Raw genomic sequence first — 25,034 nt, 5'->3', positions numbered from 1 at the left:
AAGAAAGCAAGTAGAAGTGTCAAAAGGAATAAGCTTTCCTCATCCCACCCTGGCCCTCCCAGCTCAGGCACAGCATCCAACAATTGCTGCAGCTGCCCCCAGGTAGAAGCAATGAGTTCGGGAAGTTTACAGGAGAAAATCGGTCATGCTAGGTACTGAGGATACCCTAGAGATAAGATGAAACACTGTATGGAAAAGGGTGTTTCAATCATTTAAAAAAAAAAAAAAAAAAGCAACACTAGAGATTTCAGAAATTAAAAATTGATTGGCAGAAGGAAAAATTCAGTAGCTGGAGAAAATAGCTGAAGGGCAAAGTAGTGAGTAAACAGGCCCCCATTATGCAGCACAAAAGAACCGGCAGATGCAAAGTATTATAGAAAGAGTGAGAGGTATGGAGAGAGGAGCCAGAAGTGTAAATAACCATCTAAATAAATTAGAAAATTCTTCCAGGACTTAAGATGTGAATACTCACACTGAAAAAGTACACTGAATGTCAAACAAAATAAAATTTTAAATACACACACACATGCCTAGTTACACTGTGGTAACATTTAAGAATAACATGGATAAGGAGAAAATCCCAGAAGATTCTAGAGAAAAAAGAAAAGCATGGGCTACCTATCAAGAAAGAAGCATCAGGCTGGCCTTGGGCTTCTTATTAGCAATACTGAACACAGGGAAAACGTGGTGATATCTGCAAAAATCTGAGGAAGTTATCTCGAGTCTAGAATTTTACACTCAGTCAATTCCAATGAGAAGAAAAAATACAGGCTGATTTTCTACTGCGCAAGAACATGAAGATTTTATTTTTTTTTAATTTCTCTGAAAGAAATATTAGAAAATACACTCCAGCAAAAAGAAAAACCACTCCAAGAGGAAGTTGTGGAATACAAAATTCCAGGACATACAAAGAAATAGTAAATCCTCAAAAACATCAAGTAACAATCTAAAAATAAAATCCCACATAATAACAATCTGAGAGAAGGGAGGTGAAAGTACAGGGAAGCAAAAGTATCTTTTCTCATCTTGTTGGGTATTCTTTCTGGATACTTACAGAAAATATGTTTAAGTATGTGTGACAAATATTTTGGCCTTATATAATTTATACAGAAACAATTTATAACTTTCAAACAATTAAGAAAAATAAAACAATGACCAGTATCAGTGGAAGAAAAATGAAGGAAAAGGAATATTCTTATAGAAAAATGGGCAAGATATAAGTAGGCAATTCAATGAAGAATAATTGCCAATGTCCAAAAAACAGAAGATATTCAATAGCAATCAGGAAAATGCCAACTAAAAAGTAATGACATACCATTTTTTTAGAGATACAAAAAAATAAGAAGCTTGCTACAAGGTACACTTTGCTAGGGTGGCTATAAATTGGTACAATCACTTTTCAGTGTACAAACCGTATTAACCAAAAATTCTGTTTCCTACTATGTACTCTAGAAAAGCCTTTGCATCTGTATGTATGTACAAAGATTATGTATAATACTTGTTGAAATACTTTTGTAATAAAATGGGAAATGCCCATCAATATGGAAAATTTAACATAATCAAGATATATTCTACCATGAATAGCACATAAGGATTAAAAAGATATGATAAATCTATGGTTACTGATCTGAATGATCACAAACAAGCAAAAGACAAGTTTAATATGTAAATGTAGGAAATTATTTTTGCAAAAATTTGTATTAATAGTATTTGTGCAATTGTAAGAAAAAAACCTTTGGAAAGAAAGTAAAAAGCAGCAGAGAAAGAACATAACAGCTTAAGAACACATACAAAAAAGTCTATCAGTTCATCTTTTCTAATGTTGCTTTATGAAAAGCATTGTTGACATTGAAATTAATTGTGAATATTACCATAAAAGTAATCATTCAGTCCTAATGAATCAACCAAACACACGCCCTCTGACAGTGGATTCAAAGCCTTACTCTTGTACACAGAATTCACTGACTATTTGTAGGAAACAAATTCAAAAACATTAAAAATTGACAAATTGGTCAGGAAACATTAGAACCAGTTCACTCCTACCCCTCCCCTACCCCAATCACAATGGTCTATCAACAACACATTAGGTGGGTGTATTACAGGAATGTTCTCAAGACAATATGGTCAAAAGTTAAAATAAAAAAAAATAGAATTGGTTTCAGGCAAGGGCAAAGCAGACGTCTATTAAGAGCCTTTTGTGAAATCAGAGCAGGAGTCAGATGCTTTCCCTTTTGCCCTCTCAGTGGTTGCTGCAACAGTGTGGCCACAATCGCCTTGGGGACTTGGGAGCTAGCCAAGAGGCCAGGTGACTCAACATTCAATTTCTTGTCCCTCTAGGTGATTTCCCTCAGTGGTACAAATTGATACCAGAATAGAGAACAGTTATCAGGAAAAGATAGATATTAAAAGCTTTTTTTTTTTAAAGTATTGGCTAATAAAGCTGAGGGAAGTTGACAAGGGACAAAGCTTTATTCCCCATTGTGAAATCAAAGGGCCCTCGTTACAACGAAAATCTGGGGAAAGGGTAACTGCTGTCTTCTAAGGCTCCTCAGGGGAAGAAACAAATGCTTATCATTCCTTTATTACATTCTCATTAAAAATGAGCAGCAGCTATATTTTCCTTAAATAAAAATTGACTCCAAACAATAGACTTCTCTGAAAATGAAGACTTGAAAGTTTATGGTTAATACACAGATTCCCCTCGGACAAGAACCAGGTGCTACACGAAATTCTGCTGTGTCACCAGCCACTAGGCCAGAAGATCACATTTAATTGTGAACTGATTAACTGGTTGACTGATTAAAATTTCAACAGAGGAATAATATGCATATGTGGGTACTGCAGAAGTATGTCCCAACAGCACTCATCAGTAAAATCCTAACCAGAACCCTTGGATTTTCCTTTCTTGTAAACACACTGGCACTCACAGAGCTATAATTTTATGATATGGTGCCCTTTTAAATTCTGGAAGTACAAATGCTGGGGAGAGAAATGGGGGACAAGACTAAAGAAGACTGTAAACCCAGACATGGGAGAAAGCATGTTTAAGGGCACATTTGTGGTGCCCCACCAAGAGACACTGACATCTGGCAGCAACACAAGTTTAAGGGAATGTTCTATATTGAATCGTATGTTCTCATGCTGCCAGGACACATTATCCCCTGGGATCCATTCTCTACATCAGCAGTACCCAACCCTTTTGGTACCAGGGATCACTCTCATGGAAGACAATTTTTCCACAGAGTGAGGTTGTGGGGAGGGGGCTTCTGGCAGTTATGCCAGAGTGATGGGGAGCAACAGAGAGCAACAGATGGAGCTTTGACCACTAGCCCACTGCCCACTTCCTGCTGTGCAGTCTGGTTTCTAATTGAGCGGTCCACAGTCCCAAGGTTTGGGGACCCCTGCTCTACATAGCCTGGATGCCAACCAAATATATATGGCTAGTGAAGTACCACACTCTCAGCAGATACTTTTCGGATGGATGGATGGATGGACAGAAAAGTGAACAAAGGAACAAAGGAAATCTGCATGCTTAAAATCATCCATTGAGCATTAATATTCTACTTGCAAAGAAAGCTCAGCGAAGGTGCTCTCAGCTACTGCACACAAACGTGGCCCAACCCAGTAGAGACATCCACAGCATATATACAAAATCTGGATAATGGTAACCTTCACAGTCTCTCTATCACACAATGGCAATTAGATAATTAATAGCAAATAGAACTCATTGATTTAAAGGTATATTACCACAATGGGGTATCTGCAGGTTTGCCAGTGAAATATTCTTGCTGTTTTCATCCAGACAGTACAAATCCTGAGTTTCTGGACTAGGTTTAGTCTCCTGGAGAGTCTTGATCCACATAATGTCACAGGAGCACGTAAATGGGTTGCCCACCAGGATCCTACGTGGAACAAAAATGAAATCCAATCAGCCTTCTCTTTCTCAGTTTTAGCTATAGAAGTGTTTAACAAAGCACTAATAACATTATGAATTCCTTCCAGCTGGCAATCTGTGGAAGACACACCCATCTTTATAGTATAACTACTTATTATTCACTCATTAATTGAATACTGATCTTCTGCTATGTGTAAACATCCCCAAAGAGGCTAAAGGATGCAAAGTGATGTAAGACCTTTCAGATCCATAGGGAAACAAGATAGGAACAGAAATAACTATAATGTAGTATGGAAAACAATGTCTCATAAGATGGAGAAAAATAAGATGCCATGACAAATTTATCAGAGTTATTACACTGTTACAAAGATTTTAAGGGAAGAAGCCAACATTAAGTTTTCAGGAACACCAACATAGTGATTTCTAACCAGGCTAGAGTCACCTAGCTGACCTAGAGTCACCTGGCTATTTAAGTGTCACCACTTAATATGTTCAAACTTCAGTGGAGGGCAGAGCAATTTTATCTGAATTAAAAATGAGATTATGAATACAAGACAAAAGTGTGAGTGCCAGGAGGGTATACTCCCGGCTTTCCAAATGACATGATCACAGTTCAGTTTGACTGGTGCAAGAAAGTCAAATTGGAGTGAATGTGACTGATGGAACCTGGAAGAAAGCTCTCAGACATCTTTCTTTCTCTCTCTCTCTCTCTCTCTCTCTCTCTCTCTCTCACACACACACACACATACACACACACACAGAAAAACACACAGACACACATACACGTGCACGCGCACATCCCAAGCTCAGGTTTTCTGAGAGCAAGGGCAACTGAGCTACAGGCTAAGCTACTTAGCCCCTTGTCAGAGGGTGTTCACAGAGAAAGCCACCATTCAGCCATGCTGCCTTGGACTCCTGTGGCCTGTGATTGGTAAAGAAGGAAGTAGTCAAGAGGAAAATAAAAACCACAAGAAAAAAAATCTTTAAATGCTTTTTTATAATACTCAGTGGCCTATTTAAGATGACTTCCATTTATGGAAATGAGCCTTTAAATGAGGCCATTTAAAATCATTATGTAGGCTCTGCCTGGCATTAACCACAATACTTGAGATTTCCTTGAGGACAGGACCTGGGCTTTGCAACATCATTTACTGCTGTGGTTTTCTGGTTGGATTCTAAGAATCTCAGGGAATCCCTGGAGACTTTTCCAGGAGTTTCTTTGGGGAAAATGTGGTCAAGGCATACTCATTTAATTTGTGTTGGCTTGACAGCCTCCAAATATCCCTCCAACACCAAAATAAGAGTTGACACTACTAGGTATGAAATATGCAGTTGAAACCCACAGTTTTTCAACCCCAACTAAGTTGTTTCCTGGTGTTCTGAATCCTGAAAAACTAAGAAGGAATAAAGAAGCAAAGGGATCTTCAATTATAAAGACACCAGTGTTCATCCGACCATACAGTACAGGCAGACAACTGGCTTCTTCCTCTCACACACTGAGCAGACTTCTTTTGCAGTGATGGTTAGAGCAGGTTAGACTTAATCTGTTTAGGCTTCTACCTCTTCCACTGCATAGCAGAGTCCTGGAACGCACAAACCTTTCTCCTTATATCCCCATGGCCTAATGTCATGTTAGTTTGATTTGTAACAGGCACACAGTTAACATTTGTTGAGTGAATTGATCAAATATGTTACAGGGAGAATATTGAGACATGTGAAAATGAAACCAGAATCCAACTTTTAACCAATCACGAAAAGTCTGTGCAGTGATGCTCAAAATTTTTATACTGAGTAGCTTACTCTATTTCACACATCTTCCTTAAATTTTGTATGCTCATCCCTAAGTTAGAAACCTAACTCGAATGGCTCAGATAGTAAAGAATCCACCTGCAAAGCCGGAGTCCCATGTTAAATTCCTCGGTTGGGAAGATCCCCTGGAGAAGGGAGTGGCAACCCACTAAAGTATTCTTGCCTGGAGAATTCCAGAGACAGAGGAGCCTCGTGGGCTACAGTCCATGGGGTCGTAAAGAGTTGGACACAACTGAGCACACGTGCACAGGCTTCATTGCTAAAATAGGCCAACAGAAGCCTCAGTTAATCCTAAACTAAACTCTTGGTGGGTTAGAAAATCAATATTGCCACTTTCTGAATTACGCTTATTCCAAAAGAGTTGCCACCCTGTAACTCTCATTACTACCTAACTCATTAACTTGTTATTGCTCTACTAGTGGCATCTTCTAATCTGCACAATTTCTTTGTGAACAGGGGTGGACCCTACATCCCAGGCCACATATAGGTTAAGAAAAAGTTATCGCCTAGTATTCAAAGACCTGGTCCACCTTTGCTCACTTCTGACACACACATCCTGTGCTTTAGGGTTCTTTGGGTAGGAATGTCAACAGGTTATATTTGCTTCACAGTGACAGCACAAGAATTAAGAAGACTTCCCTGGTAGTCCAGTGGCTAAGACTCTGAACTCCCAATGCCCGGGTTCAATCCCTCATCAGGGAACTACATCCCACATGCCGGAACTAAAAGATCCCAACTAAAAGACTGGCAAAGCCAAATAAATAAATGAATAAGAATTCAGCACACTTGGAAATGCTGGCTTATCAAGATCAATAAATTTCGATGTTTTTCCTATCATTTTACAACAAAGGGGATTTAGGCATGAGGATAAATCCTGAATGCAGTGACCGACCCTGTAGGAAATCTCACAAAGATAGGTGTGTAGGGAAAGGATTGTCTCTACTCCAGTGTTCATTAAGGGCCAGTGGGCACTGTCATTTGGAGCATAAACCAACAGTACCTGCTGGTTTTGCCCACTGGTATTAATATTTCCTCCTTGAATGCATTTGCTCTTCATTAGGGCCTGGACAGAATAAAAACCAAACAAATGCTGTGAGATGTGTAGCCATATTTTTCACACAAAACCCTTGTCTTTTCCTCTCCTTTAGAAAACAAGTCCTTTATGTAAAAACAACATTTAAACTCATCATAAATGATACATTGCTATTGAGATTTCTATTTTTTTACTGCTGAATCGTATTCTCGTGAAGGAATAAAAAAAAGTAGCCCACAATTAAGAAATCATTTTTCAACTCATTTTCAAATTTTGATACAAAAATAGATCTGCAGCATCGCTTATTTTTAAAAATACTTAATTACACTTCCCTTTGAAATTATTTTCCCCAAATGCCATACAAAATTATTACTTACAGCTCAGACAAGTCAAGGTGACGAAAATGTTTCCTAGACAAAATCGTCAGTTTATTTCGGGTAAAATTGCTGAAAGGAATCAAAAACATTAAATGTGAATTACAAGCATACACTTCAGGAATAAAGTATTCAAACAGAATTTTTTTTCAAAACATAATTTTATTTGATCATGGTTCCTGCCTTACTTAGATCCAGTAATCTCTTTCTTTCACCTTCAGTGATAGCTTAGTTTTTCCTGCCTCAGCTATAATTCTTGCTTGAAAGTGGGGTTGGGGTGGGGGTTTATAATTTTCATAATGTCTATTTTAAATCTCTTTTTTACCCAAAAGTTTCTTTTCCATATTCTGAGCCAAGTTATATACCTCCTTGAGATATTTGACCTTCTGAACAATTAATAGGAGGATTAAACTAAATTAAATTTAAAGCAAAACTCACTAGATGAAAAGATACTTCAAAAATAAAGAGCATCATGAATATTCTGAAATATTAACATGACACACAAAATTTTGAATATTAACTGAATTTAACACATCCTAATCGAAAAGATAATACCTATTGACTATGTGCTTGCTCCTAAATGACTTCCAAATAACCAAACAATTTCACAATGAGAACAATAAAAACAAAATACCAGATAAACAAAGCATATCTCAGATTTTGCTCAGAACAAATAGTCTAGCAACATATCATTTGAAGATTTGGACCATCCAGACAATGAAAATATGTCCTATTTGCTGAAAAATACTGAAAAAATACTAACAAATTTACTGACATGTTTCAAATATATATTAATAGTTTCATTTAATGAAACAGGAGTTTCAGTTTCCAGTGTTCAGTGCCATGAGACCTTGAGCTAGGAAATTCAAAGCGTTAATACTGGCAGCTGACTCCTGTGAATTTGTACTGGTCGAATTTATTTTAAAAGGGTGCAATGCTTGGGCCTCTAGACATGTGTTTAAATACGTAACATGAATGTAAAACAAATATTAGCTTTTACAAAACAGCTGAGCCCTCAACAATTTGCAATGAGCCTTTCAGTGTATGATTCCAGTTTAGCAAAGTGAGCACTGGGCTGAGAGTCAGGTAAATATGGGAGAGCTAAGGGGAGAGCAATCTTGGCTGCACTGAGGCTAGTGTGTTGTGTCCATCCCACAAAATCATGGGTCAGAGTCTCCTGGTATGTCTGGCCAGTCTCCTCCAGAGAGAAGTTAAGGACCAGGAGGAACCAATATATGAACTAACACCAGTCAGTGGATGGCTAAAGAAAATGCCACTTTGGCAGCTCATAATTCGAGAAGGCACCTGGTCACTTCCAGCTTAATTCTGTATTGAGATTTCCTCTCATTCAAACTTCATCCACACCAAGATGCCCTCTTTCTTCTATGCTGGCATCTTCTCTCTTCACACTGAGTATAAAGTGCTCACCCACATGAAAAAATAATCCAGAGGAAAGTTGTAAAATGTGCCCACATAAATCTTTTCTTTTGGAACGTGAATTACAAATGGGTTTCACTAAAGTATAATGCACTGACAAGTTACTCTGCCTGTCTTCACCACAGCCTGTAAAGCACACATGTTTTCATCTTCATCACAAATCCCCATTCTTCCACAGGAAAAAAAAAAAAATGCTTATTTTCCTCCCAAGAAGAATGAACAGTGAGGATGCAAAGAAAGAGGACATACTCATTGTCACAGTTCCAGGTCAGCTAGCAAGCCAGCACAGGGGCAGCTGCCCTGTCGAGCTGCTAGCAGCACAGCCCAGAGCCGGGAACAAGATGAGTTTTATGAACCATACTTATTATTGGGGCCAAAAGCCAAAAGGGAGGAGTAGGGGAGGAAAAAAAATCAACAATCCTCTTACTGTTTGATTATAGAACTTTTGCAAAGGAGCTAATTAGCACCTCTGCAAAGCCCCTGGAAAACACAAATACTGGTTTTTCTCACAGTTTCTGAGTTCTCAGGGACGGGGCAGGAATTAAAGGCATCTAGAAATAAACTCAGGGATCAGTCCTAGGGGGCTCTGGACAGTCAGCGTGGGGTACTAAATAAGCACAGTGCAGGAGAGGAATGATGAAAGTAACAGACAGAATCGAATCTGAATGTCCCTAAAGCCCAAAGTGAAACAGATGCTCTTGTGCATATTTTCATTTTGTTGGGAAAACTCAGAGAGATAATCAGTATATGCCAGGGGTAGAGAGAAATAGCCTTTCATACACAGATCTTTATCAGCTCCCTTACAGTCATGGTGCTGAGAGTCAACTAAGGATGCTGCTCAGGAAATCAGGGAGAACACACCAGCGCCCCGAGTTCTCAGTCATAGGAAAAGGTTGAGACCCAGGTCTCGAAACGCAGACACCTGAATGAATCCCTTCCTCCCTGCCACTTCCTAAAGCCAACTGCTGAAATGAATTTCTATTTTGGCCATTAGAAGCCTCGTTTGTCATGTGACTATCTGAAGCTTACTGACACTCTGACTTCTGTTTGAATATCAGCCTGACTTCGTGCTGTCTTACCATTTGACAATTGCCACAAATATCAGTAATGTTTGTAGTTTGATCGATAATTAGACTTCCCAATTGTTGGCTTTTAAAAAACTCTATTATGTCCATCTCCTTGGTTTCCTATTTTCAAATGACACCTCTTCGGGAGACTTGGACAAATAATTGACTTTATATAAGTATGTACAGACCAGAGAATGCCATTAAAACTATTCTACCATATATCAGCCTAAAAAAAATTACAAAAGGTGGCTTTGGTTTCCATATAAATATCTTAAACAAGAAAAGTAAGGAAAATAGAACAGGCACAGTAGAGTCATAAATAAGTCTATTTGTAAAACCATAATTAACCATAACCCACTATAGAGATCATAACGTCAGGGGAAGTGATATAGTAAAACAGCCAGTAAAATGCAGTTGTTGAGTAATTCAGATCTATAGTCAGCAATAATGAAAATACAAGTACGTAACCACCAAGGTCATTAATTACACTTAAGTGATTGCATTAGACCATTTCACCTTTTTCTTGTGTCCAACTTCTTCTCTCTTATTTATGTTATCAAGGCCTACATAAAGACATCAGAATTTGTGCAGGCAAACCAACTACAGAGATGTTGCCAAAAAGCCTCTAAATGAAATGTGTTAATAAAGTTCCTTGGAGTTTTATCACCTTTCTCCAAAAGTTTTGTATTTTAATTCTCCAGACTTTATTTTTAAATTGACTTCATCATGAATGCCACCTATGAAATATGAAGCCATTGTACTAGCTTGATGAAATTAAAGTTTTTCATAAGATCAACAAATCACTATGGAGTGTCCAGGCAATCTGCTCAAAGAGAATGATTTCTTTTATAGACTGGCCTGAATAACAGTCAGGGAACTGTTCTACCCAAGACAAAGAAAGAAGACAAATGTTACAAGGGACGATTCTCTCATTATATGCAAAACACATTTTATTTTCTGAATTCTTACTAAAAGAACATAGCCAAGATGAGCCCTGCATCAAAATTCTGCCACTTTCCATCTGGAGACCTGATTTTATTAACACATTTATGAAATGGGAATCAGAAAGATCCTTCCTACCAACTGTTAGAAAAATCAAGTGAGATCAAGCAGGTAAGAATTCTGCAGGTAGACTGTAGACTATGAAATACATAAGGTGCTGTTGCAGAGAACCTGCAAAGCACAAGAGAGCCAGTGAATGCAGGCAACAGTCCTCCTACAGAAATTCCTACTGAAAACTTGGGGTGTAGGGGGTAACAATCAGAGCTTAAGGGTGGGTAATCTTCTGCTTCATGAAGAAACATCTTAGGAAGGCCACACCTTATTGACTAAGTGCCATCGTCTAAGAGGATTTAACAGTAAACAACCTAAGTGCTCCCACTGTCCGTATTTCCATTTGACGTCAGTTGATATCACCCTGACTTCAGTGGAAGCCTTTGCTATTGTTACAATTGTCTGAACTTCTGGCATGTTTCATGATTGATTTTTCTCCACTTTTATCAATCACGGCAGATAGCTTTTGGAAAATGAAGGTTCAAAAGAGGACCTATTGTAGGAGAAAGTGCATGAGCAATTTTTAGTTCCCTGTGAAGGCCAAGGCCAAGTCAGTTTCTTTCAATTCCACTAGTTTGATGTCTTCCAGGGAACATGTCATGAGTCCAAGGAAAAGAATCGAGAACGCTGTACAGGACATAGTTTTCACATCAGACTCCTTGCTGTTGGCCTATTGCTCCGTCCAAGATGGAAATGGCCCAGAAATTCATGAAAGGGAATAAGTAGGCTGTTCTAAGTACCCCTCTGAAGCTATTCAGAAATCAAAGCTAATGTTTCTAAGCTATTGTCAAAGCTATACTAACTTTTAAAAAGGAGATTTCTAGCTGGGAAAGGAGGAAAATAAACAGAGGGGGAAAACACTGAATAAATTGGGTCCTGGGAAGCAAAAGAACCAAGCTTTACTTACATATGCTGTAAGTTGCTGTTTTTCAGGAATGCTTTATGAGCCACAGATTTTAATCCAGAATCCACAATGGTCCTAAGAAAGCACACAATGGCATGAATGTTAGAACTAATGAACATCCGTCCCTCTGACTATTACAGAGCATAAAAAAGTTCTGACATAAGGTATGCAAGTTCTGAGTACTCACAGGTTTTTCAGTCCCACATAAGCTTCAAGATCATCTTCGTTGATGATTTCTAATCTTTTCTGATTTGCAATGTAACTGCAAAAAAACACACAAAAAAACAGAGTGCAAACTCAAGACTCAATGCAGGCAATCCATAAAAATTAGGTAACTTCCATCCAACCTCACCAGACTGCTCAAAGTGATCCCTCCCCACCCACCTGGACCCACCATTTATTTTAAATACAGCAAGGGGAGGAACACTGAGTGTGATCAAGGAGAAACCACGGTTGAGCAGGTTTCATAGTCAATGACAGGACCATCAGGTTTCTGATTAAATTTTTATCGCTCTTTCAACTAACAAGTTCAGTTTGCCTCTCCACTCAAGGTATCCCCTGGATACAGAGGTGAAAATAACTAACAAATGCATCCACTGCCTCTCAAAAGCATTTCAATCTGTGACAGCTACAGGGATGCTGGCATCACCACACACAGGACAAGTAACATCTGTCCTCACCTTCCAAGAGTAGCAGTCCCTCCTTCCTTTTACCTCCGGAAACATTGAAGCAGATTCCCCTCCCCCTTTCTCTCCCTTCATCCCTTCCTCCCAACCCTCTCTTTTCCTGGCCCAAGATCCACTCTTTCTGCTTTTGTCAGTAATGAAACGAAATTTTCCTCTCAGGAGCCACATTTACAAACCCCATATTGCCCTCATGTACTCTCTGTAGAGGGGCTTCCCACACGACGCTAGTGGTAAAGAGCCTGCCTGCCAAAGCAGGAGACTTAAGAGATGTGGTTTCGATCCCTGAGTTGGGAAGATTCCCCTGGAGGAGGGCATGGCAACCCACTCCAGTATTCTTGCCTGGAGAGTCGCATGGACAAAGGAGCCTGGTGGGCTACAGTTCATAAGGTCACAAAGAGTCAGACACGACTGAAGCAACTTAGCACATATGCATGCAGGCATATGCTCACTCTCTGTAGAAACCTCGTCCCCATCTGCCAGTCCTTCAAATACAGGAGTAGACAGGTAATGCTGGTTGCACAGAGAGCTCCATCCCCCTGGCCATGATGACTGGCTTAGAGATGTGCTGTAACCCTGACTAGACTAATGAGAAGCTTCCCTAAAATCAAAAGACGAATGCTGTGACAATGCCTTTCTCTTTCTCTGGGATCTTAGCTGAAAGATTACACAGGCTTGGGGATTCCATGAGAAATATTTCTACTACAGGGAAAGGTAATGTTCAAGAATGAAGTCAGCACACAGGAGGAAAGAGAGCTAAGAGATAAAAAGAGAGACAGAACTCTGAAAATGCCACTTAAAGCCTTTGGATCCACTTGTCTCTGACATTAGTTTTCACTAATGAAAGTTTGATCTGAAATTCCTGTCACTTGCAACCAGTAAAGTCACTGGTAATATAAACACAAAGCTATCAAACCTATTACCATGGAATTACCCTGTGCTGAAGTTATCTGAGCATCTGTCTATTCACTTTTCTTAGATCATGACCTCTTTCTGAAGATAGCTGGATCCTGTTTTATAGTTCTTAACAAGCACCATGGGGATTCCCTTGTAGCTCAGTTGGTAAAGAATCTGCCTGCAATGCAGGAGACCCAGGTTCAGCTCTTGGGTTGGGAAGATCCCCTGGAAAAGGAAATGGCAACCCACTCCAGTATTCTTGCCTGGAGAATCCTATGGACAGAGAAGCCTGGCAGGCTACAGTCCATGGGGTAGCAAGAGTCAGACATGACTTAGCAACTAAACCACCACCACGACATGCACTGTAGCATCTAACAAAGCACCTTGTACAAAGTAGGTCTTCAAGGATGAAGGATGGACAGACAGATGGATGGATAGAAGAATGAATGGGCAACACTTGGAGCTCCATAGACACTCCAAGAAGCTGTATTAGAATGGATTTTTTCTTTCTTTTTCAAAACATTTAAGATATATAGCATCCCAATTAAGACACTGAAAACAAATGTGTAACCCTACTGTTAACAACATTAATTAAATGAGAAAAATAATAGCCAATGAGGGAAAAAAGATATAGCAGCTACAGGTCCCTTCTGCTCAATCCAAAAAAAGGAAAAAAGATATCAAAATACATGGTAACTATTGGGACCCCCATTTTTAGAAGATAAATGTTAGAAATAAAACACCTATTTTTAGAAAACAAACTTTAGAAATAAAAAGGTTCTGAGAGAACCAAATCACACCAAAGATAAAAAATTTTAAAAGGACCCACATAAACTTTGTCTCCTGTTACATAAGAAAGCAATACCAGGCAACATCCAAGACAGGGGAGCATCTTCTACTCAAAGAGCTTGGCTCTCCCCAATACCCGGGGCCTGGAACATAATAGACTTGCAGGAAGGATTCACTCCCTTCTTTGCTTCTACTTCACACAGAGAGAAACATTTTAAGACTCCACCCTAATTACAAAACAACAATTTTTAACATTATGAGTTTTTATGAGATATTTCAAAATTACCATGCTTTAGATATTTTTTCCCCAGGATTTTCGATACACTAACATTTTCCAGTAAAAACCATAGTAACCCCCCTCTTCTAAATCACTTCCCAATAAAAAACCACATTGCAGAGAGCCCTACATTTTAATACTTTTTTCATGCATTTGGCAGAAGAAAAGGACAAACAATGTAGGCAAGGTTTCCTTCAGGGTCACAACCAGGATTCCAGAGAACTTGTTCCCTCCTCACAGCTGAGCTAGCATGGTGGCTGTCACTGTTCTGAAATCCTCAGATTCTTCAGCTCTCTCTGCCTGCCTCGTCACTGACTGCATCAGGGCTTGATACTCAGGAGGTATTTAATCAACGTCTGTGGCACAATGCATTTATGTTTAACTTTTCCTTTAATTATTTATGCCCTTTATTTTATTGTTATTTCATTTTGATCAGATTTTCAATTTATAAACTCCCCACTGGTATTCAATAAAAATACAAAGAGCTAAACATAAAAACAAAAGGCACTGAAGAAAGAAAAGCTGGGGCAGAGATATCAGTGAAGCTAGGAATTGGATTTAAAATGCATATTAGGTTGGCCAAAAAGTTCATTGGGGTTTTTCTATACGAGCTAATGGAAAAACCCAAGTGAACTTTTTGGCCAACCCAATACTTGCTGGGGAAGGACCACAAGCTTAATTCTAAGCTTTCCAGTGACCAATACCTGGGAAGAGAAGAAAAGGAAGGTACATTTAGTCAATGGTAAATTCACAGTGATCATGAGATGAAAAATAAGGCAGATGTTGGGCAACACATAACTCTTCTTGAATCTAAGACAAGACAGAAGATTTTGCTGAAAACCATCAAAAGAAAAAAATGTGAAATTATGAAAAGTGGTGACTGGAGAATATTCTTCCACTGTGGAGGCAAGAATGCCCTGGATAAAGAATGGATTTTCCTCCTGGTCAAAATGGAAAAAAAATCAACAGAAAAGCTGGATGAAAAAGTCAGCAAGTGGCCCTCTGGATGCCAAGAATTCCCTGTCATAAGTTACCATCTGCACAGATGCCCACAACATAGCTGCAGGCCAGAAACTGCTCATGAAATCTACCCCTTAAGAAATATTCTTTAGGTACCATTAAGGAGGAATCATAGACTGGAAGCCAGTGAAGTTAATAACAAACAATTCACAGAGGGGAGCACCAACAGTCCAGGAACATATGAAAAGCTGCTCATCCCTCAAGGGATCTGAAATGCAAACTAAAATAACATAGACTTACCATTCCTTTCCTGCTAGCCGGACACAATGTTTAAAATCTGACTATATAAAGCATTTCTAAGGATCAGTTATTTCTCTCACATTGCTGGGGGGAGCGTAAACTGACACAACCACTTTGAAGAGTAATTTGCCAGTATCCTAGGAAACCCTACGTCACACGCTTTATAGAGTCCAGCAATGCCATTCTAGGTTTTCATCTGAGAACCACACGAGGAGACATATGCAAGAAAATTCACTTGTAATACAGTCAGAATAAAAAGCTGGAAACAGCCCAAGGGTCCATCAATTAAGAAACAATAAAATGAGGTGTGTTAAATAAGCTGGATTGAACCAGATCTTCATATTTGAGCAGAAAGAAATCTTCATGCTAAGTGAGAAAAAAAATTAGCAAAATTTCAGACTGATATGTGCTTATAATATAAAACAATTGATGTGAACTTTTAAAAAGACACAGCAAGGGGGGGTGGACGGATAAATTGGGAGACTGGGATTCACATTACATACTACTATATATAAAATAGATAACTATTAAGTACAGAGAACTTTACTTAATACTCTGTAATGACCTATATGAGAAAAGAATCTCAAAAAGAGAGGATATATGTGTATGAATAACGGATTCACTGTGGTGTACAGGAGAAAGCAACACAACATTGTAAATCAACTATACTCCAATAAAATTTTTTTTAAAAAGCAAAACAATAAAATGACATAAAACAATACTACATAGTGAGGGATATTTGTAAGGTATAAAAAGCAGGATGCAAGGAAGGTCATCTTGGGAAAGGAGAATGGGTTTGGGTCAGGGATAAAGAAACCGAAACAGTTAAACTACTTTATTAAACTATTAAACTATTTCTTTTCTTAAAAGAAAAATGCCTTTGTAACAAAAAAGACAAAAATATTAAAGTATCAGTTCTGAATAAAAGCACCTGAAGTTACTGTTATGTCATTACACTTTTATGAATTTTTTAAATGTATGAAGAAAAAAGAAAGAAAGGAGGAAGGAAGGAAGGAAGGCAGAAAAGGGGGAAAGAAAGAGGGAGAGACAGAGGCAGAGAAAGCCACAGGAGAAATGACCACAGGGAAGATGAACTCCAGGGCTTTTCAGTTACTAGGTGATCAAACACACTTGGGCTCGAGTTCCTGGTTCCTTGGACTACCCAAAACCAAACCTTCTAAAAGCCTTCTGCTCCCTGCCCCAGAGCTCCTGGATGGGACCAGACTAAGGAGCATGCTGGGCTGCCCCCTACTGGTGACTTTCATGTGCCTCCACCAGGCTCTTGGCAACACCAGGTCTTCTGAGCTCTGCCCTCTTGTCACTCCCACTAATCAGAAAAGCAGCAGCTACAGAGACTAACCTAGGGTTAGGAAGGAGGGAGGAAGGGCCAGGCCAGGGCAGACAGCTGAGAGATGCATGGACAGGCAGTGAGGCAGACTCTCTTCCGAGAAAACCTTTTCCTGTCACTCCAGTCAAGGTGATGTCCAACTCTGAGGGCTCTTTACTGAGCCAAGCTTTGCTTAATAGAAGCTTCAAGAAGGGTTTCACTGTCAACAAAGCAGTGGAAAGGCCCAGCATTTTGCCACAGACCTTTCTCTCCCTGACGACCTGTAGCTCCTCTGGCCCATGCCTACCTGTCCGGAAAGCTAAGGTCCCAGGGGCTTTAAGGCAGAAGCCCTCCCCCTAGAGCCCATGCCCCAGCATTCCTATGAAAGCAGACGAGCTTTCCAGCTTCTGTCTTTCCAACCTGCAGATGCTGCTGCCTTAGCGCTCTCTCGCTTTTTAACTTTTTAATTTATATTGGAGTATATGATAAGGGTGAACGAGAAGAGTGAAAAAGCTGGCTTAAAAATCAACATGTAAACCCATGGCTGATTCATGTCAATGTATGGCAAAATCTACTACAATACTGTAAAGTAATTAGCCCCCAACCAAAAAAAAAAAAAAAATCAACATTCAAAAAATGAAGATCATGGCATCCAGTCCCATCACTTTATGGCAAATAGATGGGGAAAAAGTGGAAGCAGTGACAGATTTTATTTTCTTGGGCTCCAAAATCACCATGGACAGTGACTGCAGTCATGAAATTAAATCGGAAGGCAAGCTATGACAAACCTAGACAGCATACTAAAAAGCAAAGATATCACTTTGGCGACAAAGGTCCGTCTAGTCAAAGCTATGATTTTTCCAGTAGTCATCATGGATGTGAGAGTTGGACCAGAAAGAAAGTTGAGTACTGAAGAACTGATACCTTCAAATTGTGGTGCTGGAGAAGACTCTTGAGAGTCCCTTGGACAGCAAGGAGATCAGACTAGTCAATCCTAAAGAAAATCAACCCTGAATATTCACCGGAAGGACTGATGCTGAAGCTGAAACTCCAATACTTTGGCCACTTGATGCAAAGAGCCAACTCATTAGAAAAGACCTTAATGCTGGGAAAGATTGAAGGCAAAAGGAGACAAGGGCAGCAGAGGATGAGATGGTTAGATAGCATCACTGATTCAATGGGCGTGACCCTGAGCAAACTCCGGGAGATGCTAAAGGACAGGGAACACTGGTGCACTGCAGTCTGTGATGTCACAAAGAGTCAGACACAACTTAGTACTGAAAAACAATGACAACATAGCCGATTGACAATGCTGTGATAGTTTCAGGTAGACAGCAAAGCAATTCATCCATACATATATATGTATCCATTCTCCTCCAAGCTCCCCTTTAAGGACAGTAGGCAGCCTTTGAATAGTGACAGAGATTTGGTGGATTTAGATGCTTAAATTTGATACTCCTTAAGAATTTTTCCCTTTTACCTCCTTGACCTTCAGGTCCCTCTGGCCCACCCTTTCATCTGCAATGTGTACAAAATCCTCGTTGGCCTTTGACCGTTCTGTTTTGCCCAAATATGTCTTTCTCCTTTATCAAATCTATCTCTACAACTCCTTCTTGGGCCTCATATTAAAAGGGTTGTTTTCTATCGCTGATGTTTACTTCCACTACATCCTGAGACTACTATCTACCACCCTAAAAGTTGGAACTTCTCAATGAATTCACCCAAAACTGTTCTGCTGTTGTTAATCACTGTCTAACTCTTTTGCAACCCAGTGGATTATAGCCCACCAGACTCCTCTGTCATTGAGATTTCCCAGGCAAGAATACTGGAGTGGGTTGCCCTTTCCTTCTCCAGGGATCTTCCCGACCCAGGGATCAAACCCACATCTCCTGCATTGGCAGGGGGATTTTTTACCACTGAGCCACCGGGGAGCCCCAGAACTAATCTAGGCCCCTCCAATATCTGAGATACTTCCTGATTTACAGGCAACACCAAAAAGGCTTTTTCACAATCAGGATATTTTTATTCCATCAGTTGACAAGCATTTTTTTTTTAGCATTTATTTTCCTTCTTAACTTCATAATTAAGAATTAGAGGGAATGGAGATACACTTTGTACCCACCACAGTATTTTTCTACTAATCTATATAACTCTCCGACTGAATTGTTAACTCCTCAAACAGAACAGTGTTACTCATCAAACTGCATGTCCATTTCCTAACTCAGAGCTGATTCTCAAGGAATACTGGCTGACTTAAAGCAATCAATCTGACCTCCACATTCCCCGTTGGAGTTTTTATTATCTCACTGGAATGACCAGACATATATACCCTATAAACATTAAATGAAGATTGTGATAATAGGAGACTTCCCTGATGGCACAATCGTTAAGAATCTGTCTGCCAATGCAGGAGACCCAGGTTCAATCCCCGGTTCTGGAAGATCCTATATACTCCGGAGCAACTAAACCTGTGCACCACAGCTACTGAGCCCAAGTTCTCAAGCCAGAGAACAGTGACTCTGTCCATGTGCCCAACCATTGAAGCCCACATGCACAGCACAATTAAATAAAAAAATTGTGATAATAGAAAATAAATTCATTTGTCATACAGAAAGAAGGAAACAAAGTAATGACTGGAACAGAAGACAGAGAGCCAATTTTGAAAGCAAAATTTGTCCTATCTAGAAGCAAATTTAGATCACAAACATACAACCTAGTCAACCTAAATACTCATTAATTTTTTGTAAATGATAAAACCTAACAGCCCTTGGAAGATGAGCATTCATTTGCCATCTCAGTCTCAGAAATGTTAAGGCTAGAAAGAATCTTTGGATCCAGCTGTTCTTGACCTTGAGGGGGTGATGCTCCTGAAGGTCAGTGCTCACTGCCACAGCATCTGATGAGCAGAAGAGATGTTTCTGAGCAGAGGTGAAGCAGCTGCACCACAAGGGCACAGTGAAAGGACCTACAAGATATGACTGGGTAGTGAAGGCTTCCATAAGGTCAGTCCTTGAAGGGTCCCCAGAAAGTCAACAGGTAAAGAATGCAAATGTAAGCAAATCCCACACTATTTGCCATTTTATTCTGTTTCATCACCAAAGTTTCTCCAGCCTCAATGTGACATCCAGGACCCAGGCCTAACGAAAAGTTCATAGGTGGCTTTTGGGGCAAAAAAAAGAGAGACAGAGGGAGATAAACTTAGGAAAAATTCACAGAATCGTTTTTGAATTACAGTTTCCTAGAAAGGATACTCATCACATTTGAAAATATTTCATATTGGCTTTAACAACCTATCAAATAATTCCTCCAGGCAACCTTCCCAAGTAACAAAGAGTGGTTTCTAACGCATCTTTTCTTACTGTGTATTAGCTTAACAGCAGTATCACTCCAAAGTAAAATATCCCTTTACCTTAGACTTTGTTTGGAGAAGGAAATGGCAATCCACTCCAGTACTATTGCCTGGGGAATCCCTGTGGACAGAGGCACCTGGCTGACTACAAGTCCATGGGATCACAAAGAGTCGGACATAGAATATGTTAGCTAAAGTGTACTTCAGCAATATATCAAAAAGAAACAGAAACAGCAGTGAATATTTCTAATGATCACTTTTCAAAATGGAATCATTTCCAAATACCCTGGCCACCCCCATCCCACCCCACCACATAAATAATTAAGCTAATAAAAGTAGATAAACTCAAACTTCACAAGAGATTTTGATATGAGCTAAGGCTTATAGCCATGGGGTGAGGCATTTCAACTCTGAGCAGATCCTTTCTGCCATAAGCTATCGATCACAGGTAATAGGATCGTGCTTTTAAAAAAAAAAAAAAAATCGCCCCTTGGGCTTCCTGGTGGTCCAGTAGTTAAGAATCCACCTCGCAGTGCAGGGACACTGGTTCGATTCCTGGTTCAGGAAGATCCCACATACCACGGGGCAACTAAGCCCCCGCACCACAATTATTGAGCCTGTGCTCTAGAGCCCAGGAGCCACAACTACTGAAGCCGGGCACCCTGGAGCCCATGCTCTACAACAAGAGAAGCCCCCACAATGAGAAGCCCACACACCACAACTAGAGAGTAGCCCCCACTCACTGAAACTAGAGAAAACCCGCATGAAGCAATGAAGACCCAGTGCAGCCAAAAATAAATAAATAAATATTTAAATAATTGCCCTTGTTCCCTGAATCCACAATAGGGTATCTTTAGTTTCTCAGCAAACTGCTAAGAAGGAGCTTTGAAGATCAGTCCATGATGAGCCAAAGCAGGATTCAAAAGAAGACTTTCTCACTCCTTCAATCCAATCTTCACAGAGGGTCCACTATCCCACCTGTGACAGCATGAATGCAGAGAATACCAAGTAAGCAGGCTCAGAACCTGAATTCCAATAGCCAGCCTAATAGCACAAGCTGATTAGCATCAGCACACCTATGTTTTTGACCAAGGGCATTGAAGTAGCCCCAGTAATTCTTCTTGATAGAATGCTGTGTGCCGGACACTGGGGTATCCATGGGTGTCTCATTTAACCTAGCAAAGCTACCAGAAAAGCACTATAATTTTTTTTTTCTGCTTTTTTGGAAGAGGAAACCAAGGCCCAAGCTTGCCAGGTCACATCCTCAAGGTCACATGGTTGCCAAAACAAGATTTGAACCTAAATCTACCTGCCTCTGAATTCTGAGCTCAGAGCCACTGTACCATACTACTAGGACCATTAACTTGTAAATCCTTCACCTACAACAAGAAATAATTTCTAAAGTTTCTACAAAATGGTCCTTTGCAAATAATCACAGCCTGAAAACAACAGTCAAATGAAAGGAATGAGGACATTTTACAGGCTGCTCTCATGTATTACATCTACATAGAGGTAACAGGAGATAAATAAAAAATCTTCTCAGATTTTTACACAACGCCAAGCTCTGAGAACTGCAGCTTCCTAGAATAGCCTAAATTCCTTGGGAACTCAAGAATTCAAGTGCCTGTGGAGAGCATGTAGAGAAAACAAAACCCTCCTACACTGCTGGGGGGAATGCAAATTGGTGCAGCCACTATGGAATAGAGTATGGAGGTTCCTTAAAAAACTAAAAATAGAGCTACCATATGTTCCTGCATTCCCACTCCTAGATATACATCCTGAAGAGACAAAAGATCTAATTCAAAAAGATACATGCACCCCAATGTTCATAGCAACACTATTTGCAACAGCTAAGACATAGAAACTACCTAAGTATCCACTAGCAAATAAATGGACAAAGATGTTAAATATACATATATGTAGGGAGGCTTCCCACATGCCACTAGTGGTAAAAAACCCACTTGCCAATGCAGGAGACATAAGAGATGTGGGTTCGATCCCTGAGTTGGGAAGACGCTTGGAGAAGGAAATGGCAATCCACTCCAGTATTCTTGCCTAGAGAATCCCATGGACACAGAAGCCTAGCAGGCTACAGTCCATGGGGTCTCAAAGAGTCAGACACAACTGAGCAACTAACACTTTTCACTTTCTCAGGTGGCTCAGTGTTAAAGAACCTGTCTAATGCAGGAGACACAGGAGATTCGGGTTTGATTGCTGTCGGGAAGATTCCCTAGAAAAGGAAATGGCAACCCACTTCAGCATTCTTGCCTGGGAAATCCCATGAATGGAAGAGCCTGGTGGGCTACAATCCATGGAGTCACAAAGAGTCGGACAGGACTAAGCAACTGAGCATGTGTGCATGCATATATATATGGGCTATTACTCAGCCATAAAAAAAGAATGAAATAATGCCATTTGCAGCAATATGGAAGGACCTAGAGATTATTATACTAAGTGAAGTCTGACAGAGGAAGACAAATATTGTGATATCACTTATATGTGGAACTTTAAAAATAATATGAATGAATGTATATACAAAACAGAAACAAACTCACAGACACAGAAGACAAACATGGTTAACAAAAGGGAAGAGCAGAGGGATAAATTAGGAGTAGGGGATTAACAGATGTACATTACCATATATAAAATAAATGACAGAAATTACTGTATAGCACAGGGAACTATATTCAATATCTTGTAACAAACTATTAATATAATGGAAGAGAATTGGGAAAAATTAAAAAAAATATATATATATATATGTATGTATAACCAAATCACTTTGCTATAAACCTGAGACTAATACAATATAGTAAATTAACCATATTTTTTAAAAATTCAAGTGCCTGGAAAATAATGTGTAGTGTGAGGGATAAATAAGCCCCACTAGCTTCACCTCTCACCAGTTATATGACCTTGGGCAAGTCTCTACACCTCAGTCTCCTTGTTGATAAAACAGAATAATAAGAGTACCTGCCTCAGGGAGTTGTTAGAACAATGAGAAATCTGCCCAAGCACATATGAGGGCCTCAGTTAATGCTAATTATTAACAATGAGCAGAAGCATGGGGTCCAGGGGCCAGCTTGGTCACTAACTAGCTGATGAAATGAATCTCAACCTACCTCCAGTGCCCACATCCATGGAGGTGGAAATTTGGGTTTGATAATGTCTCAGTTCCCTTCAGCACTCAAATTATAAGAAAAACTTCAGCAACATATCATGAAGGAAAAATACCTTGGGTTTTTCTCTGAGTATTTATATAGCACTTTTCTTATCCATCTCTATCAATGGAGTGATTCCCAAAAAGAAACACTGCAATTTGTGACCAGAAAAATTAACTATGGAAAAATACCTTAGAACTGAATTTCTATCAAAAACATATCAATCTCCAGCAGAAAAATATAAATTTGACTTAAACTAAATAATAACCTCCTATGAAAATTTAGAATTAGACCCCAGCCTACAAATAATGTGTCATGTAAACCTTATACCAGAGGGTGAGAAGAGTGTCAATATAATTAAAATAAATAAATTCTGTTTTTAGCTGCTAACTTTCCAAAATGGGAAGATTTCCCATTTTAAAAAATCTGAATTTCCATATTCTCTTAAAGAGCCAGAAGGTCTTGCAAACTAGACTAGCATTTCTTTCTGGCATCCTTCACAGCGAGCATTGCCACTGGGGGTCTGGGGCACATTTCCAGTTGGTCACAGTCCATCCTCAGCTATTCACTGGCCCATGGAAAGATTTAATGACACCTGATTTAATTCTTGCTTGTAATTTCCTCTGAGATGTCAAACTTCCAACTCTTCTCCTACACTGGTATGTCAACTCCATGCACAGTGATCCTTAAAATGAATCTCATCAGATAAAATGACACAGAGATCACAATAAAAATACCTCCTGTTTTTAAAGAAGTTACTTCTACCTGTTCCAGAACCTTTAGAAACTTCTTCTGTGGTTTAAAAACGTAACTAAAATGGACATAGACACAAGCCAAGTATAACTTTATATTGTTCTTGGTACAAGGGTAGAAAATCCCAAGAGGAGCAAGAGATATTTTTCCCTGACAAAAAATGTTTTTTATTCCCACTAATTTATTTACTATTTCACATTAGCTCTCAGATCTTTCGATAGATCATAATAACCTGCCATAGCAAACCTGAGGAGACATGCAACTAAATGTGTACCATGGCACAGTTTTGCCACGTCAGATGAAGAGCTCTGGGACAGAAATGGTCCTGATACAGAACCGCCATCAAGAAAGAGGCATAAGGGATACTGGAGCCAAAATTTTTATTTCAGACAGGTATACTCTAATATTGGTCGATGTGAAAGTGAAAGGGTTAGCTGCTCAGTCTTGTCTGACTCTTTGCGACCCCATGGACTATAGCCTGCCAGGCTCCTCTGTCCATGGAATTCTCCAGGCAAGAATACTGGAGTGGGTAACCATCCCCTTCTCCTGGGGATCTTCCTGACCAAGGAATCAAACCCAGTTCTCCTACAATGCAGGAGGATTCTTTACCATCTGAGCCACCAGGGAAGCCCTTGGTCAATATGAAACCACCAGGGATACAAGTCAGCTCACTGGGTCACTCAGGGTACACTCGTCAGTTAATTTATCCTGGCAGGCCCATGAGAGGCCATCCCTCTCGGGGGGGGGGGGCACCCCAGGAGCCTGAGAAGACTTTTCGTCTGGCTGGGAAGCCGTCTGGTCACACCTGCTCTGAACAGTTTCCAGGCTAAAACCATCTCTGCTGGGCTCTGTGGGTGGATCTCTGTGGTCTCCATCAAGCATCTGTCCACGTTCTGAGGCTGTCACAGCACTGCTTCCCCAGGCAAGCCTGGATCTGCCTGCTGGTACCTCGGCAGCTCATCTTGT

General features: G+C 39.9%; 1 protein-coding gene across 19 annotated transcripts in view; it reads right to left on the bottom strand.

The window, feature by feature from the left end:
• Positions 1–25,034, bottom strand: part of NTRK2 (neurotrophic receptor tyrosine kinase 2) — a 386,793-nt gene that overhangs the window by 338,956 nt on the left and 22,803 nt on the right. For 13 of the 19 annotated variants that reach the window (XR_014062590.1, XM_081521581.1, XM_081521570.1 and 10 more), the window contains 4 exons: positions 11,760–11,834; positions 11,576–11,647; positions 7,115–7,183; positions 3,748–3,902 (listed from right to left, as the gene is read on the bottom strand). Coding sequence is in view for 18 of the 19 variants with exons in the window: in XM_081521581.1 (XP_081377707.1) it covers positions 3,748–3,902; positions 7,115–7,183; positions 11,576–11,647; positions 11,760–11,834 (371 nt within the window). In the remaining variant the exon portion in view is untranslated. Of the gene's footprint in view, positions 1–3,747; positions 3,903–7,114; positions 7,184–11,575; positions 11,648–11,759; positions 11,835–17,729; positions 17,985–25,034 lie in introns of those variants that run through there. The other 6 variants (XM_081521624.1, XM_081521696.1, XM_081521689.1 and 3 more) reach the window with 1 other exon arrangement.

Source organism: Giraffa tippelskirchi, chromosome 1, assembly GCF_054371585.1.
Source record: "Giraffa tippelskirchi isolate mGirTip1 chromosome 1, T2T-mGirTip1v1.2.pri, whole genome shotgun sequence".
NCBI lineage: Eukaryota > Metazoa > Chordata > Mammalia > Artiodactyla > Giraffidae > Giraffa > Giraffa tippelskirchi.
The sequence above is the reverse complement of the archived record's forward strand: the minus strand, read 5'-3'. Positions and strand labels throughout refer to the sequence as shown.